The sequence below is a fragment of the Leopardus geoffroyi genome, chromosome C1 (genome assembly GCF_018350155.1).
Source record: "Leopardus geoffroyi isolate Oge1 chromosome C1, O.geoffroyi_Oge1_pat1.0, whole genome shotgun sequence".
NCBI lineage: Eukaryota > Metazoa > Chordata > Mammalia > Carnivora > Felidae > Leopardus > Leopardus geoffroyi.
The window spans coordinates 6,937,697-6,958,433 of NC_059328.1; the positions used below are offsets into that span (position 1 = coordinate 6,937,697).

Sequence of the window (20,737 nt, forward strand, 5' to 3'; positions counted from 1 at the left end):
ATAAAATCCACATAAACACAACCTCTTCAAAGTCTTCAATAATTTCTGAGAGCACAGGGTTCCTGTGACACAGTCTGGGAGCCCTACAGGATTAAACAGATCCTACTACCTCCTTCTAATGAACATACCCACCACGCCCAGGACAAATGTTTAACGAACGACACCGAGAGAGTTACAAAACAACTTGTATAAAATTTTATTTTGTCTCGGGGCGCCTGGGTGGCGCAGTCGGTTAAGCGTCCGACTTCAGCCAGGTCACGATCTTGCGGTCCATGGGTTCGAGCCCCGCGTCAGGCTCTGGGCTGATGGCTCGGAGCCTGGAGCCTGTTTCCGATTCTGTGTCTCCCTCTCTCTCTGCCCCTCCCCCGTTCATGCTCTGTCTCTCTCTGTCCCAAAAATAAATAAACGTTGAAAAAAAAAATTTTTTTTTTTAAATTTTATTTTGTCTCAAACTTTGACTATGATTATAAATTTTTACAAGGCAAAAGAATCTAGAGATATACACAAAAGGATTAAGACTACTGATCCCACAGACGCAGTATTTTTAGGTCATGTTAACCTATTCTTTTTTGTACTCAATCGTATTTTTCTTTTTCTACCACATGGAGGTAACAGCATTTCCCAAACTGCTCTATGGCACAGTGGGGTCATGAAAAGAGCCCAAGGTAAAGTGAGATGGATGAATGTGGGTTATTATCCCCCACCACACGCCCCGGCAACTCTTCCACACAGTCTGCTAAAGGTTCTGGGAAGTCCTACAGCAAGGAAACCCGCCTGACAGCATTTCCCAAACGCAGGCAACTGATAGACCCCTCTTAGCAAGCAACACCTACCCATGTAACATCCTTAGGCAAACACCGATACAACAATGTGAAGAGGGGCCTGCAGCCATCCTTTACCGTGACGGTTAGAAGTCACCACGTCACTGGGGTGCCTGGGTGGCTCAGTTGGTTAAGCATCCGACTGCGGCTTGGGTTGTGGTCTCGCGGTTCGCGGGTTCGAGCCCCACATGGGGTTCTGTGCTGACAGCTTGGAGCCTGCTTTGGATTCTGTGTCTCCCTCTGTCTCGAGCGCATGCTCTCTCTCTGCCCCTCCCCTGCTCACACACTGTCTCTCTCTCTCTCAAAAATAAAGGTAACAAAAAAAAAGTCACATCACCATTATTTAGAATGGATGACCTCGAGGACACAAGACGCACAAATCCAATCAAGAATATTTGAGGGCCATTAAAAAAAAATTTTTTTTTAAAAAGGGGCTCCTGGGTGCCTCAGTCGGTTGAGCGTCGGACCTCGGCTCAGGTCATGACCTCACTGTCTTGGGAGTTCGAGCCCTGAGTCAGGCTCTGCGCTGGCTGCTTGGGATTCTCTCCCTCTCTCTCTCCCCACCCCCACTCACACTGTCTCTGTCAAAATAAATATATAAACTTAAAAAAAGAAAGAATATCTGGGGGTTATAGAAACCACCTTTTTTACATTTGCTTCAGCAAAATACCTCTACAAGGAGTAAATTTAATTTGTATACATTTTAGAACCTGGACAATTCAAGGAATGGTTTTATTTTATTTTTTTAAGTTTATTTATTTATTTTGAGAGACAGACAGAGCAAGCATGAGTGGCGGAGGGATAGAGGGAAGCCCAAGCAGGTTCTGCCCCATCCGCATGGAGCCCGACACAGGCTCAAAATCATGGACCGTGAGATCATAACCCGGGACAAAATCAAGAGTTGGACACTCAACCCACTGAGCCGCCCAGACGCCCCCCCTATATGGCAATTCTTAAGTACAATTTTGTTTGATGAAAAACATAAAGTGTATTTGACCACAAGTCATTCCTTTAAATGATGCATGTTATCAGTTAGCGTTCTCTGAACGGGGTGACCGGCACACACGGGCAGTTGTTGGTGTGGCGGACACACAGCTGCTGGCAGAAGGCTCACCGCGCGGGTCGTGCCTCTCCGCCCCCCGCAACCCCCTCCGCCCCCCCAACCCCCGCCCCCGCCACCCCTGCAGTGCTGACACCCGGCCACCAGGGGGCCTTGCTGGCCCACATCTCCCCTCTTCCGCTCCCTTCCTTTCCAAGATCACAATGAACAGGCCGCATTCCCCCTTGTCCCTCTCACAGGTCAGATCACTTCCAAGTCAAGTCACCCTCTTCAGTCCAGCTGCGAACCAGGAGTGACTGATCACGGCTGATGTTCCCCACAAAATCGTCTCAAGTTACTGTACTACTTCAAGACCTACTCACCACCACATCTTAAGTAGCACTTCATCAGCGGTTTATAAAATTGTTAACACTGTAACGGTGTGTGTGCCGTGTTTTACTCTAAATTTGCCTGGTTTTCACTTGGGTTATGGGTTAGACAGGTTTCTGGCGATCACTTTTAGAGCTTAAACAGTTTAAAACAAAGTTTCTGGGGGAAATGCAATGTGAGTTCTAACTTCAATTCCTAACAGACGGATATGAATTGCCTTTTCAAGTCATCTGGGCATCAGAAATGGGTCCCAGGAAACAATGCGTCAAGTCAAAGCTAGGACAGGGCGCCCGGGCAGCTCAGTCGGTTAAGCATCTTGACTTCGGCTCAAGTCATGATCTCGCAGTTCGTGAGTTCGAGCCCCGCGTCGGGCTCTGTGCTGACAGCTCCGAGCCTGGGGCCTGCTTCGAATTCTGTGTCTCCCTCTCTGCCCCTCCCCTGCTCATGCACTTTCTCCCTCTCACTCTCAAAAATAAATAAACATTTAAAAAAAAATTTTTTTTAAGTCAAAGCTAGGTTAATGCAGTTGACAAACGGTCACTAGAAGTCAGTACAGAGCTGAGGTGGTCAAGAAGCTTCAGCTCAGAGGGACTTCACTGTACCCAGGCAATTGAACATGAGAATAAAGAAATAAAATGTGCCTGAACATTCAGGAGATAAGATCTCCATCTGACCGGATCTGAACATGGACTAACTTTTGTTAGCCACTGCTGACGGCTTCTCTGTTGCTGGGGCTCCATCGCTGCCCAGTGCACCAGCCTGCCTCAATTTGCCTGCCTATACTTGGATTTCCAAAAGATAAGAAGGTACAGGCAGGACTGGGGCGCCTGGGTGGCTCCATCCGTTAAGCATCCAACTTCGGCTCACAGTTCATGAGTTCGAGCCCTGCATCAGGCTCTGTGCTGACAGCTCAGAACCTGGAGCCTGCTTCGGATTCTATGTCTCCCTCTCTCTGCCCCTCCCCCACTCGCCCTCTGTCTCTCAAAAAAAAAGGTACAGTCAGGACTGCTCTGTTCCAAGCTAAGGATTTTACCCCAAATCCCTATCTGCTCTCCGATACCAATGAGCTGAGTAACCAGATAAAAAAAAGAAACTTCAGGAAACCCTTCTAGCCTTCATCCTTCAGTCCTAAATCACCAAAGCCTGGCCAAAGTGGCCCATATTTGCTTTCTCACTGCCCCTGGCTTCATTCTGTCCATCAGCACTGAAAACCATGTAAACACACACTTAATAGGAAAAGAAAAAAATGCAACAAAGACATACTTGCCTTATGCATTACTTTTTCAAAGTAAATATATGCTAATAATCACCTATCTAAAACATGTCCTCAAACAAATATTAATGTTGTGGTTGTTACTAATTAAAGTCACCATCAAGGGGAAAGGGAAGAGGTTGTGATATTATCCACTGGTACATGTACCTCCAGTGAGAAAAGGTTTAAAAATGACCAAGTTCATATAAAAAAAAAGCATTTGAATCACTTTCTATTCTGGGTTTTGTATGTTTAGATGCTTGTTAGTTGCACCTCTTAATTAAACAAGAAAATGTTTCTTACGCTTGGGCATGGACTTTTTAAAACTCCTGTCAAATGCAAATGCTTCATTCAAGAACCTTGAGCAGGTATTAAAGGATATCTTACAAACAATTCAGAAGCAAGATCAAAAACGTTGCCAATTCAGGGCTTTATAACACACACTGGGGATTATCGAGGTACCCTGCCATTATCACAGCGCTAGTGACTGAGGTGTTCCTGTACCAGAATGGCTGCTGCCCACCTTTTAATCCCCGCCCTGTTCCTTTAATAACTGCAGCCCCAGTGAGTCCAGCCTAGGAAGAAAATTCAATTCAGGCTAGTGCATTTTGCTACTTATTAGCCACTCTGATAAACGTTTGGAAAGCGTAGCAAAAAAAAAAAAAAAAAAAAAAAAAAAAAAAAAGATTAGGGATTATCCAAGAATTTTAATTATTTCTGTAGTCCTCGTTACTGATTCCCTAAGTAATAGGAAACTGGCATGAATTAGTCAAGGCGTTTTAAAAGTAAATGTAATCTGCTGACGCCAAGGCTTTAATCCCCCAAAACAAAACTGACCCGATTCCTCAATTAGCTTCTACCTCTGATCTGCGGACACTATTGTAATTCAAGTATACTCGGCTTCTACCAGGTGATCAGGAGAGAAGAGGGTAACCCCCCACGCTGAGGCCACCAGAGAACACAAGTCTTGCCTTGAGGAGGTGGGGGGGGGGGGGGCGGTGCTGGGAAGGACAGGGGTTGGGAGTGGGGGGGAGGGGGAGGGCTGCTGAAGAGAGCAGGGCATCAGCTGGTTCATCTGAGAATGTCCAGAGGACCAAGGGCTCTGGTGAAAACCTCAGGGCCAGGCCCACGTTCTGAATATTAATACCCTGCCCTGTAAGTCTATCAATATTCAAGACAGTGTCCTGGGTTTGCTGGGCCCCATGTTGGTTTAATGCTCTTTGTCATCTTGAAAGTATTAGTAAGTTTTGAGCAAAGGGACCCACACTTTGATTTTGCACTTGGCCCCACGTATCACGCAGCTGGTCCTCTCCGTATTCATCACTAACTACATCCGAAAATATGCAACATCAAATGTGACTGGATTCTGCATTTCAGAGGGAATAAATTATGTCCTTTAAAAGTCACTTAACAGACAACTTCACACAAATCATTCTCGAGTTTTGCATATCTTCAATTTAAGTTTATGAAACTCAATTTTTTTCTTGGTGATCCTTAACATCAAACTACTGTATCATCTGAGAAGAAAAAATTCCAGGATTATGAAGAGCTCAGAACAATGTGTATGTTACACTCTGGTCTTCAACAGAGATGCCAATCTTATTTACTAAGTTTTAAAATTCACTTTGAATCTAAAGGCAGAGATTTCTAAGTGCTTCATACCATTAAAGACTGGATAAATAACAAATAGTTACTTAAATAAAACCAAAGGACCAGACAAAGTAATTTACTTCAACAAAGCCTATTTTTAAGCCAATGAGAAGAACAAAAATGTAATGAATGAAGAAACATCATATTCTTTTTAAGTTTTTTGTTTTTGTTTTTGAGAGAGAGAGAGCGAGAGCACACCAGTGGGGTAGGTAGGGGCAGAGAGGGGCAGAGAGAGAGAATCCCAAGCAGGCTCCATGCTGTCGGCACACAGCCCGATGCGGGGCTCGAACTCACAAACCGTGAGATCAGGACCTGAGCCAAGAAAACAAGAGTTGGATGCCTAACCGACTGAGCTACCGGGCGCCCCAAGAAGCATCATATCCTAAACTAGTTGGTTAAGAATTCTAGCGTTTCGTCCGGTTGCTTTCAGAGAGTGCAACCCTGCTCCTGGAACCTGGAGGCTCCCCCTGCTTGTCCCCCAGCCATGGGGTCTGTACTGTAGGAGCTCATTCCTCAGATCACAGCCAGAAATCAGGGCCTGGGGTGGGATGCAGGCTGCAGAAGGGCTCAGCCTTTCTTAAAGTGAGCGGTGGTGAAAACGAAGCTGCAGGGCCGGACGTGACAGAAACCTGAAGGGTTGGTAAACTCCAGACCTAAGGAAAGCCGACTCAAGTCTTTACACCGTAAGGAAAGCATTGCTTTTGTGCTAGCAGGTGCCCACGCTGAGTGATCAAATGTCAGGGAAGTGCGGGAAACATCTGTGTTTACAGGGAAGGCTGGTGTAGAGGGCACCTTTCAACGCTGGAAATGATATGGGAGACGATGGTGGAGGAAGAACTGGTTGGATGAGATGCCAGTTATCACTAGAGCAGAAAACATCAGCAACTTAGAACTCTGCTAAGAAAACTTAGACAACTGTGAAATATGTATCTGATTAGGAAAAAAAAGCTCCCAGGAGTGATTACAGAGGTCAAGAGTGAGTGTAAGACGGTGTAGCCACTTTGGGAACCGTTCCGCGGCTCCCCAAAACGTTGAACGGGGTCACCACACAACCCGGCAATTCCACTCTTCGGCATACACCCAGGAGAACGGAAAACGTTACGTCCACACAAAGCCTGTGCACAAAGGTTCACAGCAGCATTACTCACTGTAGCCACAAAATGGAAAAACCACCCAAATGTCCATCAACTGATGAACAGACAAACAAAACGTGGTATCCATACAAAGAAATATTGTCTTAGTCTGCTTCAGCTGCCAAAACAAAATGCCATAGACGGGGTGGCTTAGAAACCGCAGAAACGTTTCTCACAGATCTGGAGGCTGGGAAGTCCGAGGCCCAGGTGCCAGCATGTAAGTTCTGGTGAGATCCCTCTTCCGGTGTGCAGATGGCCATCTTCTCAAGGTGTCTTCACTCGGTGGGAGTGGCAAGGGGAGCCCTCTGGCTTCTCCGAGGAACTCATCCCACTCACGAGGGCCCTACCCTCATGCCCTAATCACCTCTCGAAAGCCCCATCTCCAAGTACCATGATACCGGGGATTAGGTTTCAACATATGGATCTCAGAGGGACACAAACCTAGGGCAAACGTGATTCAGCCATAAAAAGGAATGAAGTTCTGGTACCTGCTACAACATGGGTGAACCTTGAAAATATCAAGTGAAAGGAGCTCTTTACAAATAGGCCACGTGGTGTATGATTCCAGTGATATGACATGTCCAGAAGAGGCCGATCCACAGAGACAGAAAGTAGATTAGTGGTTACCAGGAGCTGGGGGGAAGGGGAACTCAGAGTGACAGCTGAGGACCATGGGGTTCCTCTTCGGGATGACAAAAATGTCTGAAAATAGGGTGCCTGGCTGGCTCAGTCTGTAAACATGCAACTTCTGATCTCAGGGTCATGAGTTCGAGCTCCACGTTGGGTATAGAGATTACTTTAAAAAAAAAAAAAAAAAAAAAAAGGTTCCAAAATTAGTGGTGATGGTTACACAGTTTTGTGAATATACCAAAATCACTGAAATGTGTGCTTTAAAAGGGTGAAATCTTGGGGTGTCTGGGTGGCTTAGTCAGCTAAACACCAGACTCTTGATTTTGGCTCAGGTCACGATCTCATGGTTGGTGAGTTAGAGCCCCACGTTGGCTCCACACTGACAGCACAGAGCCTGCTTGGGATTCTCTGTCTCCCCCCCTCTCTCTCCTTCTCCCCAACTCGCACTCTCTCTCTCTCTCTCAAAATAAATATACTTTTTTTTTTTTTTTTAAAAAGGGTGAATTTTATGGAATGTGAATTGCTTTTCGATAAAGCCGTTTAAAAATTTAAAAAAGAAGGATGCCCGGCTGGCTCAGTTGGTAGAGGGTCCAACTCCTGGTCTCAGCATTGTGAGTTTGAGCCCCAGGTTGAGTGTAGAGATGACTTAAAAATAAAAATCTTAAGGGGCACCTGGGGTGGCTCAGTTGGTTAAGCGTCCAACTTTGGCTCAGAGCATGACCTCTCAGTTCACGAGTTCGAGCTGTGCATCGGGCTCTCTGCTGTCAGGGAGGAGCCTGCTTCGGATCCTCTGTCCCCCTTTCTCTCTGCTCCTCCCGCTTGTGTGCCCATGCTCACACACACACATACACACATGCACGCTCTCTTTCTCGCTCTCAAAAATAAATAAATATCTTAAAAAAAAAAAAAAGATTCTTTAAAAAAAAAAATGTTTTTAAGGGATGAAGGAAAGAAAAGAAAGTCTTCTTCTGTACTAAACAGTGATTTTAAGAAAATACAGATCAAGGCAGACTTGAAAAGTAGCAGATTCTGAAGCTGTTGTCACAAGAGACTCAGACGAGTCCAAAACAGACTAGAAGAGAATACTCACGTCTGACCTCAGGTAAAAGGCAAATACGATTCATCCTTTACCATTTACTGGGGTTCTGGAACAGGAGATGCATTTCATAGGGTTTTGTTCTAAGTTCAGTTATTGTGAAGTAAATGATTTTGCACCTAAAACTTTAAAAATGAAAAAGCCTTAGCAACACATCTTATGAGAAACTTGAATCTAAAATAATATCATTCTACAGCTAAACAAGAAAATGAACAAAAATATGCCTAAAACACAGAGGAGAGAGGACCTACCAAATCAGGGACAAACAGGGGCACCTTGGATGACTCAGTCGGTTAAGTGTCCAACTTTGGCTCATCAGGTCATGATCTAAGGGTTCAGGAGTTCAAGCCCCACGTTGGGCTCCATGCTGACAGCTCAGAGCCTGGAGCCTGCTTCCGATTCTGTCTCCCTCGCTCTCTGCCCCTCCCCCACTCGTGCTCTGCCTCTGCCTCTCTCTCTCTCACAAAAGTAAATAAACATTAAAAAAAAGTATTAAAAAACAAAAATTACGGATAAACAAATGCAGTATCCCAATTCCTAGGTGGTGGTGGCTCCACGAAAAAAACAGGCAAGGTACATCAGCCTGACAGCAAGCAGGTGAAGGTCACAGTTCAAGGGTTCCCGTTTCCGGCCTTTGCAAAGTCTCTGCCGGTTATCAAAATACCACTTTTGCTTTGTTTTTCTTGATCAGATTCCCACCCGTCCTGATCCCGTATTTCTGAAGCTCTGCCACAATATGTATTTTGTAACAAAATCAATCACCTTGAATCCTACTTAGAAAAGACAGAACATATCTTCAAATATCTCTGATCTAACCAAATGAAGACCACAGAAAAAACAATGTGTATTTTTTTTAAAAAGCGTAATGATCCCAAACCTCAGTTAACCGGAATATGTGAGAAATAGACTCTCGGTGATTTTCAGGATATTCAGACCTATTTCATTTCAACTTTTAAACAAAAACTTTACCAACCCCCCCCCCCCCCGCCGAAATGATATTTTCCTGCCTCAGAAAGCAATAATAAAAATAATTCAATCGTTTTTAAAAAAAGGTCTTAAAACTTTAACATCCTCACTTGAAACACTAAGAGTTGGTCTAAAAGCATTTTGCAGTCAGAAGAAGGACTCTAGTTAACTGAAGGTTCCAGTTAACTGAGTTAAAGCTCTTAAACTGGCATCCTTCCAGAATTATTAATTTTATCATTTCTTTAGCAATTATAGGTCTCCTGTGTGAAATAAATGACCTTTACTCCCGCAAATACAAACGTGAGATTAAGCATAATATTGAAGTCTATACTCAAATGACTTTTCCTCAAAGTTGGTTCTGAAAAACAAGGTAATAAAAGAAGAAACCATTTTCCAAAAAAAGCAGAGAATTACAGTATTTTTAAGAAGTAGCCTCGGGGCGCCTGGGTGGCGCAGTCGGTTAGGCGTCCGACTTCAGCCAGGTCACGATCTCGCGGTCCGTGAGTTCGAGCCCCGCGTCGGGCTCTGGGCTGATGGCTCAGGGCCTGGAGCCTGTTTCCGATTCTGTGTCTCCCTCTCTCTCTGCCCCTCCCCCCCTGTTCATGCTCTGTCTCTCTCTGTCCCAAAAATAAATAAACGTTGAAAAAAAAAAAAAAAAAAGAAGTAGCCTCAAAGTGGTAGCCACAAAGCTACAGCCTTCAAGAGCTGCTACAGATTTTTACAATCTAATATCTCCAACACTGCAATCAACAGGTCACTGAAAAAATTACCTATTAATCAATTTCTATGCCCACATTGCAGAATTTAAGTTTGTTTTATACTCTGTAACGCCTCTTTCAGTATGTAACATTTATCTATCAGATGAAAAAAAACAGGACATAAAAGTCCTATGCTGTTGGGGCACCTGGGTGGCTCAGTCGGTTAAGCGTCCGACTTCAACTCAGGTCACGATCTTGCGGTCTGTGAGTTCAAGCCCCGTGTCGGGCTCTGGGCTGATGGCTCGGGCTCTGGGCTGATGGCTTGGAGCCTGGAGCCTGCTTCCGATTCTGTGTCTCCCTCTCTCTCTGCCCCTCCCCCGTTCATGCTCTGTCTCTATCTCAAAAATAAAAAAAATCAACATTAAAAAAAAAAAAAAGTCCTATGCTGTCAAAACGGACAGGTGTCCATCCATTCAATCACTCAACAAATACTGAGTACCTACAGGTACTATGTGGGGGTGACAGGATTCACACACACACAAAACACACCAAACACCTGTCCACCTTGGAAGGGCCAATGTCCTAGTGAGGGGAGCCAGACAATAAACAAAATAGAGGGGTAGAATGGGGTTAAGTGCTATGGAAAGAGAAAAAAAAAAATGAGGCAGGGAAGGGAGGATTCAGGGGTTCACAGAGAGATGTCATTTCACACACAAAGGTGGGGAGAGGCCTCACTGAGAAGTCTGTGTACAAACCGGAAAATAATAATAAATATTATTTCTTTGGCTTTGAAATGCAGTCCACAATAGCATTTTTTATTTTATTTTTTATTTTTCTTTTTTTTTTAACGTTTATTTATTTTTGAGACAGGGAGAGACAGAACATGAACAGGGGAGGGTCAGAGAGAGGGAGACACAGAATCTGAAGCAGTCTCCAGGCTCTGAGCTGTCAGCACAGAGCCCGACGCGGGGCTAGAACTCACGGACTGCGAGATCATGACCTGAGCCGAAGTCGGCCGCCCAACCGAATGAGCCACCCAGGCGCCCCAACAATAGCATTTTTTAAAAATACTCCTGGGGCGCCTGGGTGGCTCAGTTGGTCAAGCATCTGACTTCAGCTCAGGTCACTATCTCATGGTTCAATGGGTTCGAGCCCCGCATCTGGCTCTGTGCTGACAACTCTGAGCCAAGAACCTGCTTGGGATTCTGTGTCTCCCTCTCTCTGCCCCTCCCCTGCTCATGCTCTGTCTGTCTCTCTCTCTCTCTCTCTCTCTCTGTCTCAAAAATAAATAAACATTATTTAAAAAAATTATCCTAAGCTTTCTATAGTCTGTATTTCAACTTATTTCCTGATCATTGACTGCCTGGAGAGAAAGCAAGCAGCCTAGGGCATGCCAAGGATATGCCTGATATGTTGGTTTACTCGATGTTTTTTTTTTTTTTTTTTTAATATTTTTTTTTCAACGTTTATTTATTTTTGGGACAGAGAGAGACAGAGCATGAACGGGGGAGGGGCAGAGAGAGAGGGAGACACAGAATCGGAAACAGGCTCCAGGCTCTGAGCCATCAGCCCAGAGCCCGACGCGGGGCTCGAACTCACGGACCGCGAGATCGTGACCTGGCTGAAGTCGGACGCTTAACCGACTGCGCCACCCAGGCGCCCCACTCGATGTTTTTTAAGAACTACACCTACAAATCAAAATCTGGACTATCAGAGTATGACCGGAAGCTCACATCAGCTCTCTTACAGCAATAAAAAAAGTCAGCTATTTGGGGCGCCTGCGTGGCTCAGTTGGTTGAGCATCTGACTTCAGCTCAGGTCATGATCTCAAGGTTTGTGGGTTTGAGCCCTGCGTTGGGCTCTCTGCGGTCGGCATGGAGAGGTCAGCTTGGGATCCTCTGTCCCCCTCTCTCTCTCTGCCCCTCCATACTCTCTCTCTCTCTCTCTCTCTCTCAAAAATAAACCTTTAAAAAAACTACAGAAATTGTTTACAAAGTCAGGTATTAGTTGAAATGATCACCTTTAAAATGAACCCACAGAAAGTGTCTCCACAAACATATGTAACCCCTCAAAATGAGATCATTTTATTAGCATTTCTTGTAGCATTCACATTTTTTACCTAGCAGGCTGGGGGGGGGGGGTTGGAGGCGGGGAGGGAAGCAACAAAATAACTGATGTTCAAAATGTGTTTTTATTTTGAAGACGAATTATTCTTAAGTACTATAAATGCACCAGAAAAGCTTAGAAAGTTAGCAATTTACAAAGGACTCAGCCCTCAACACATCTTTCACGTAAGATTTCCACCATCATGAATATTTGATAGTTGAAATTTCTATTTGTTAAGTATCCAAGTAATTCAATAATGAACAGCAAATGGAGATGAATGGACAAACGGGAAAATATGGATTTTAACAAGAAATGTTATCACCGACTAAACTAAATACATTTGAACGGTTCCCAAAATACCCAATCCAAGCACATATTTTTGAAATGTGTGGGTTTTCCCCAAGAGAAGCAGAACTTTGACATTTTCTCTTGGATATATTAGACTTTCAGACCTCCATTCCACATCTGGAAAGAACACTTCAAACTCAGCTTGATACAACTTTTAAAAATCAAACTGAGAGCCATTAGATAGTGACTAAGACTTGACTATGTCCGTCAACAGAATGTTAGAAATGAACTGAAAGAAGTATTCAAAGTTCATTATCATCCTCGATGTGAAGAAAGGAACATGGGACAAAAGATGCATTTGCCTCTTTTGCCCTTTAATTTGTGAACACCATACTTCTCTCCATATGTCATGCCAAGAAAGAGAAAATGGGATTTTTTTTTAAAGACTGCTAGTATGAAATACGACCGTTTCATCTAGCCTATCAGCCCCCTCCTCCCCCCCAGAAGATTTTTTATTAAAAATTTAAAAATCGAAAGAATAGATCCAAGGACTCTATAGACGACACCTAGATTACTTTGCTCCAAGGCCACGGAAAATGTTTACGATTCCGAGATCCATTCGGAAGCACGTATCTGCAATGCGTAAGCTTTTCGCTGGCAAGATCAGTCAATATCAGAGAGCGCGTACTGTTTAAAAGGTTACGTGGATGAAGGTTAAAACAACAACGATCAATTCACTAGAAAATACATATATATTTATATATATGTTTATATATATTTTCTTTCTTTTTTTTTTTTTTTTTTGCCAAGTAACCCATCACATAATTTCGGCCCTGAGGAATCCGAGAGAGGTTTCCGTTGAGAACATGTAAGCCCTCGCACGATCTAAATTACCGTCAGGAAACCTGCACCCAGGTGTCGGGAGCGGAGGAGACGCGGGTTTCTAACGCCGGGTGCGACGGCGATCGTACACCTCAATCACAATTGCACCTTTGGGCAAAACGTGGGAGGGAAGCGAGAAGTTTCAGCCTCTGCTCGTCTGAAAACAGACAAGGTTTAAAGGACCCCGGGGAGGAGGGAGGCGGAAAGGGGCGAGGATGCGGCGTCCGCGGTGCAGCGGCCGGGAAGCGGGATCCGGGAAAGGGATGCGGAGGAGTGGGCTCTTATGTAAGCGCACACCGAAACCTGTGCGTGCGCCCCCAGCCCGGTGCACGTCCGAGCACACGACACACGTACGCGGCCTCCCGCCGGGCTGCACCCCCGCCTGCGGGCGCCGCGGGGGAAGGGGGGGACCGACCCTCGGGCCCGCCGGCACGTCCCCCCCCCCCCCCAGACCCGCGCGGCCGCCGCCCGGGGCCCGAGCCCGGCTTCCCCGCCCCGGGCCCGCCGCTTACCTCGCGTGGCCCAGACCCCGCCGCCGCTCAGCAGCCCGGCCAGCAGCAGCCAGGCGGCCGGGGCCGGCGCGAGCGCAGGGCGGCGCAGCATCGCTCGGGCTCCCGGCGCCGCGGCCGGCTCGAGGCGGGAGCGGCAGGCAGGCGTGCGGGGCGCCGAGCGGGGCTCTCGCGGCCCGGGGTCGGCTGCTTCGCGCGGCGGAGAGCTCCGGGATCCGACGAGCCGCCGCCGCGACGCTGGGCCGCGCGCTCGGGCCGCGGGCGCCCTCCCCTCCGCCGAGGCAGCGCTTGGCTGGAGGCGGCGGCAGCAACTAAGATGGCGGCGGCGCGCTCTCACGGGTCCGGCGAGGGTACCGGCGGGGGCGGGGTGGCGGCGGGAGGGGAGCGCGCGCGCGCGCGGGAGGGGCGGGGTGGCGGCGGGAGGGGCGCGCGCGCGGGAGAGGCGGGGGCGGGGCGCGCACCTCGAACCGCCGACGGAGCCCGGAGCGCGCGCCCGCGGGGCCGCGCCCGGGGAAGGGGTGGCGGCGGGGGGTGGGGGGGTTTGTCTCCCGGGCGGCTCCGGAGAGTCTGGGGGGGAGGGCTGCGCCCCCTGCCCCCGCTGCGGCCGAGAGCATCAACCCCTCGCCCCCCCCCCACCCGCCACGAGTTCCCCGCCCCCGCCGGCTCCGGAGCCTGGCGAGCCGGCCTTTCAACCCTCCGCACCCCCAGCCCCAGGGAGTGCAGACCCCGCTGGGGGGGTGCAGCCCGCCGCCCCTGAGCGCCAACACGTTGAGTCACTTTGGGCAAAGCGCGTCGCCTCCCATTGTCCCGGTGTCCTCCTCTTCTGCCCCGTGGAGGTGGTGAGAGGGAGCCTGCGGGGTCGGGAAAGGTTTTTCAAGGAGATCGAGGTCAGCGAACCGCACTTTGGAAACAGCCCAAGACTGCGCAGCACGTGCTGCGAAGGTTCAGCCCTAGGAGGGGGCATTCACTGCCCCCAGGGAGTTCGCCCTGAATTTGTAACTCAAGATTCCTTTATTTGCCGAAGAAATCTGTGAGGCTGGATGATCTTCGTGTGACGCCAATGGTCCTTTAGAAATGCAGAGATCCAAATGCATTAAGAAGGGTTCCTCCCAGGGGCTTGAGTCGTCCCCTTTTCCTTCTGCCCTGGCGCCCCCACCTTCCCTCGGCCCCTGCGACCACCCCACCCTAGAGGAAAGGACTGGAACGGCCATGGATGGGCTCCTGTGCCAGGCACTGTGCCCATTACTGGCACCATTTTGCAGGTGAGGACACAGACTGAAAGGCAAAATGACATCCGCGATTGCAGGGCAACTACGGTAAAAAGAACAACCAGCCCTCAAGGACAAGGTGGTGACTCTAGGGAGACTCCAAGAGCAAAAAGTTAAATAACAATGAAATGTGAATTAGTCGAGACTGTGCTGGAAGGAGCTTTCAAAGATGATTCAAACACTGTGATTGCCACAGCCGTGATAGCTGAGAGCGTCTGGCGGGCTGGTGGGCTTTGTGGAGGCCAGCGTGGGGTGGGGTACTGGAGGTGGGCCCCTTGGGGGCTAGGAGAAGTAGGAGGAGAGTGGAGGACTTACTTAGGAGAGTAGTGGGTCAAGTAGATTCTGGCCAAACCGGGAGGCGCCTTAAGTGACGGGAATACCCTGAACAACAGTGAACAGAGGCACGATGGGACCTGAGGGCAGTTGCAAAGCAATCTGTAATGGGCTACGCTCTCCCCTGTCCTTTGTCCCTCAAAAGCATCCCTCCACCAAGGCCTGCAAATTCCATCTCTCCTTCCCCTGTCACCCCCTTCCCTGGGTCCAAGAAGACCAGACTCCCCTTGGGTGGACAGCTCCCGTGGTACGTGCCCGGCCCCTATCATCTCCAGCCCTCACCTCTCCACTCCTTCCAGCCAGCACTGCAGAATCATCCTCTCCAGGCACTGCTTTCAGGGATTCTGTTCCTGCTAGCTCCTTGTTGCTACCTTATCTGGTCCAGACAGCTCTGCCAGGCTTCCCACTCCTCCATCTCAGGCCCCACCCCACCGACCTCAGGGCCTGCAGACTGTCTCAACACTGTCTGTGCTCAAGTTCATTCCTGCCCGGGACCAGCTGTGTGTAGCACATCCTCCCCCACCTTTGCCCTAAGTCACACGTGGGCTATCTCCTGTAGGAAGTCCTCTTGACCATCAGGCCATCCCTCCCCCATCCGCACCTGCTCTGAACCAGGCAGTCCCGGGTTGATAATCTGCTACTTCGTGTGCCATTGACTAACCCACGCGTATCCTTTTCTTCTCCCCGCTGTGTTCTAGTGGAAAGGACCCAGATGGTACCATCAGACAGCACTGGACAGGAACTCTGGCTGCTTCTACTACGGATGATCTTGACAAGACGCAGAACTTTGAGTCTCTTTCCTCACCTGTGAAATGGGATAGCAATACTCATTTCCTGGAGTTGTCGGAATCAAATAACGACACGATTTTAAGTGTGTCACAGAGCCTTGCACACAGTAGGTCTAAGCGCACAGGAACCTCTCTTGCCCTCAGGCAACTTCTGAGCTGCTTGTATACAGCTGAACATACGGGAGGCACTCCATAAATACTCGGCGATGAACCAAGTGAATTGCTGCGTTCATTTTTCTATTGTGGAGATCACACCTCGGAGGATAAAAAACATACCCGGTAGGTTTCCAGGGACCTTTGAGATTTACAAAACATAAAATCAGAAAGGCATAAATCTCAGAACTATGCCTTGAGTCAATAGACTGATGCCAAGAGGGAGAACGTAACGTATTCAGTTCTATTAGAAACACAAACAAAAGCTCTTTGGTGTCTGGAATCCTGATCCCTTTATCTTCTTACCCTCACTGTCCCTTAAAGAAACAAAGAGGCGGATCAAAAGGGTCCAGCGGCAGGTGGGCAGACAGACAGCCGGTGAGCTCAGTGCAACCTGCACATGCTGAGATTTTGCCCACGGGAGAGTCAGTCCAGCCGCAAAGCTCAGCTTGAGTGTCTTGGAAGCCAGGGAAACGGGTGAACTCAGTTTCCGGTCGGCCTGACAATAGCCTCGGCCACATTGGCACTCGTCAAAGGTCTCCGAGCGACAGATTAGTTAATCCTCAAAACGGCCCTGAGATGGGGATCGATCCAGGCTTAACAGTTAGCAGAGAGGGGCCTCTCCTGAGCTGAGCCAGCGGCCGAGAGGGCCCAGAGCCGTGGGAAACGAGGCACCGCCCGGGCTTGTCCTTAGTCCGGGTCAGACATGGCAGGATAAGGAGGCGACTTCGAGGGGCACCTGGGTGGCTCAGTCGGTTGAGCGTCCGGCTTCGGCTCACGGTCCGTGAGTTCGAGCCCCGCGTCGGGCTCTGTGCTGACAGCTGGGAGCCTGGAGCCTGCTTCGGATTCTGTGTCTCCCTCTCTCTCTGCCCCTCCCCCACTCATGCTCTGTCTCTCTCTGTCTCAGAAATAAATAAACATTAAAAAAAAAAATTTTAAAAAGGAGGTGACTTTGATAACTAAGCAAGGAAGACTAGAGCTTTTGAGCATATAGTCGACCTATCTGTGCATTAGGTAAGAAGGACACAGAATTTCCAGGGAGCTGCATCTTTTGAAATGATTCTTGCTAACGACAAGTCTCTACTAAGCCCTTTACTGGTGACATCTCATTTATGCCTCTAACAACCTTTCCAGAAGGTGCGTTTATTGTTCTAGATGAGAAAAAAAATGTGAAATTTGATGGAGAGCCTATTGCTCGAAAGAAGGACACCCAGGTTTCAATTTTATGTCTGCCTGAGCCCAAAACGATGCCTCAGCCCCTATATGAAAGGATACCTCACCTCAGATGCAAAAAAAAAAAAAAAAGAGAGAGAGAGAGAGAGAGAGAGAGCCCTCTGTAGGATCCTGCAGCTTGGAGTTGACCTGGTCCCCCACAGAAGTGGGGCTGGGCCACCTTGCAGCTGTTATCAGGCCATGGGAGGCACCCTCAGCTGGACTCTGTTCCTCACCCAAGACCGTCATTCCCCGGTCCAGAGTTGCTGAGAGGAGGAAACATGGTCACGTGCGGGAAAACCCTTTGCCAGGAAGCTGAACCACTCTCGGGTGGCGTGTGAAGCCATCTGTAAGCACAGTGCTCTCGAGGCCAGTGTTGGTGAGGTTGAGCTGGAGGCAGGTAAGCGGTCATTGTGGCCACTCTGTGGATGATATGCTTGGGAGCCAGCCCACTTGGGGGCTGCAGAAGACAGATGTGGGACTCTTAGAGCCACCAATGACAAAGGCCCCCAGATACTAAAATCACAGCCCCCAGCACCACCACAGGCGTCCCCCTGGGGCCCTGGAAGGTTCCAGGTCTGGCCCCACCTCTGTCTTCTGCTGGCCTGGCCACGCCTCTCCATTGCTGTAAGAAGGGATAGTTAATGGGGGACAAAAGCAGCAGAGACTCCAGTTGGACCCCTGGCCTCAAACCCATCTCTATCTGTTTCCTTTCCTTTTGCAAAATTTCCATTAATTTTGTTTTCCGGCTATATTAAATAGTTACACGGTTCCAAAGTCAAATCCAGAAAACAAGGTGCTCAGAAAAGTCTAGTTCCATTCCTGTCTCCTCCTCCCTGTCCCTTCCTGCCCATAAAATTACCATTTTGTCTATTTTTGGCTTATCCTTCCACTGTGGGTTTTTAAAATACAAGCAAGGATTTGAATATATTTCTCTCCCCTTTCTTAGATCAAAAGAGGCATATCACATCCGCATCTTGCTTTCTTTTCGCCTAATAAAATATCCTGGAGATGTCTCCATCTCGGTATCCCTTTCATAGCTGCATTGTACTCTTGTAGGGTGTGATATTCTGATATAATAAGAAACAGACAGGGGTGGCTGGGTGCCTCAGTCGGTTAAGCGTCTGACTTCAGCTCAGGTCATGATCTCACAGCTCGTGAGTTCGAGCCCCGTGTTGGGCTCTGTGCTGACAGCTCAGAGCCTGGAGCCTGCTTTGCATTCTGTGTCTCCCTCTCTCTCTGACTCTCCCCCACTTGTGCTCTAACTCTCTCTCTCTCTCTCTCTCTCTCTAAAAAATAAATAAACATTAAAAAAAAAGAAATAGATAATTGTTCATCATCTTCAATTCCTAGCACAGGGCTGCTAAATCCCTTGGAATTTCCTGGGTGAGAGGAGCATCTTTTACTGTCACGAGGCAACTCTAGGTGGGCTCCTAGATGGCTTCTGAATATGGGCCGGTCACCAGAATAACCAAGCCAAGATGAGAAGCTTGGAACTTTCAGCCCCACCCCCACCAATTTGGGGGAAGGCAGGAGGGCTGGAGATCAAGGTAACGATCAATCATGCCAATGTGATGAAACCTCCACAAAAATGCCCGGACTACAGAGAGCTTCTGGCTTAGTGAACACATCCACATGCTGAGAGGGTGGTGTGCCCTTAACTCTTCAGGGACAGTAGCCCCTGTGCTGGGGACCCTTCCACACCTTGCCCAATGTACTTCTCATCGGGCTGTTCACTTGTATCCTTTATAACAGCCTTGATAATAAACTGGCAAATGTAAATAAAGCATCTCCCCGAGTTTTGTGAGCCCTTATGGCAAAATACTGAACCTAAGGAGAGGGTCATGGGAACCCCTGGAATGGCAGCCAAGTTGAACAGAAGTGGGGGTCACCTGGGAACCCACTACTTGCAATTGGCATCTGAAGTGGGGGCAGTGTGAGACTGAGCCCTTAACCTGTGGGGTCTGTGCTGACTCTAGGCAGTTAGTGTCAGAACTGAATTGAAACGGGGCGCCTGGGTGGCGCAGTCGGTTAAGCGTCCGACTTCAGCCAGGTCACGATCTCGCGGTCTGTGAGTTCGAGCCCCGCGTCAGGCTCTGGGCTGATGGCTCAGAGCCTGGAGCCGGTTTCGATTCTGTGTCTCCCTCTCTCTCTGCCCCTCCCCCGTTCATGCTCTGTCTCTCTCTGTCCCAAAAATAAATAAACGTTGAAAAAAAAAAAATTTAAAAAAAAAAAAAAAAACTGAATTGAATCGTAGGACACCTAGTTGCTGTCTGCCGAGAATCAGAGAATTGCCTGGTGTGGAAAACCCACACATTTGGTGTCAGAAGTGTGACATACGTATAAAGTTTCTATGTGTGACCTATAAACACGTAGTGTTTTCCTTCGTGTGGATATACTGGAATTCCCTTAATCGGTCCTCTATTAATGGCCACTTCTCCCCCACTGATGGGTTGTTCCTAGTCTTTTCTTTTACAAAGAGAGTTGCAGTGAGCCTTTTTGTGTCCTGCTAACTGTGTGGATTGCTACCTCTTAGGTAAGGCCCTTCGTCTCTCCAATGTCAGTATCTCATCTGTAAAACAGTGACAAGTCAGTGCCTACCTCAGTGGGGGTTGTGAGGAATAGATGAGCCAACACACAACATTAGCTGTCATTATTGTTCATTACCGTCCATGGCCCAGAGCTTCAAGTCTCTCTGGCAGTGGCAGGAGCCCTGACTTAGGAAGGGACGTTCCTGTGGTCTCCAGGGAGTCAGAATGAGGCCTGGGGGTTTGTTTCAGCCTCTCCCTAATGCTTTCTATGGCTCTCTATTTGCAAAGGAAGCAGGAATTCCCATGCATGCAGCATCAGCTATCACTGCCTACTGAGAATTTCCAAAGAAGGAAAACCTCACTTTCCCGTGGAGGCTGAGCAGCTTGCTTTTGCACCCCCAAAAGGCGGGACAAGGTTGGGGTTTCCTACTTAAGCTTCCTCCTAAAGGTAACACACAGCATATTCCCCTTCTCTCTTTGAAGGGGCAGCTGGGGAAGACACAGGACCTACTCATTTCTCTGGGTGATGGAGGGGAGGAGGGTGGCTATTTCATTCCGCAGCATGAATCATACACCCGATGCATCATGCACACACACAACATATGAACAAACATGGTCCCTCTGTGGATGCACAAGTCAGACGTGATGTGCCCTGTCTGTACATAACCTCTCAACAGACAGGACTGGACCAGGTTTCCTGGGAAGAGCCAGGGAGGAGGGAAAAAACAGAACAGCTTCCCCAGCCGAACAGCACCTCAGAGGAAGTACGCCCGTGCTCGGGTATAGTGGAGGCAGCACCAGACCTGGGTTCCATCCGTAACGCCATCATAGTTCCTGGAATTGAGGGAGGGGGTAGGATAAAGGGGCTTCAAAAAGCAGGAGGAACAGGGGTGCCTGGGTGGCTCAGTCAGTTGGGCGTCCCACTTCAGCTCAGGTCATGATCTCACCGTTTGTGGGTTCGAGCCCCGCGTCGGGCTCTGTGCTGACGGCTC

General features: G+C 48.5%; 1 protein-coding gene across 4 annotated transcripts in view; it reads right to left on the reverse strand.

Moving 5' to 3' along the window:
- Positions 1 to 13,853, reverse strand: part of CLSTN1 (calsyntenin 1) — an 88,952-nt gene extending 75,099 nt beyond the window's left edge. Inside the window, exon 1 of one of the 4 annotated variants that reach the window (XM_045482077.1) lies at positions 13,464 to 13,853. In XM_045482077.1, coding sequence (XP_045338033.1) covers positions 13,464 to 13,554 — 91 coding nt within the window. In that variant the 5' untranslated portion in view covers positions 13,555 to 13,853. The remainder of the gene's footprint in view (positions 1 to 13,463) is intronic. The other 3 variants (XM_045482076.1, XM_045482079.1, XM_045482080.1) reach the window with 3 other exon arrangements.
- Positions 13,854 to 20,737: the final 6,884 nt, after the last annotated feature.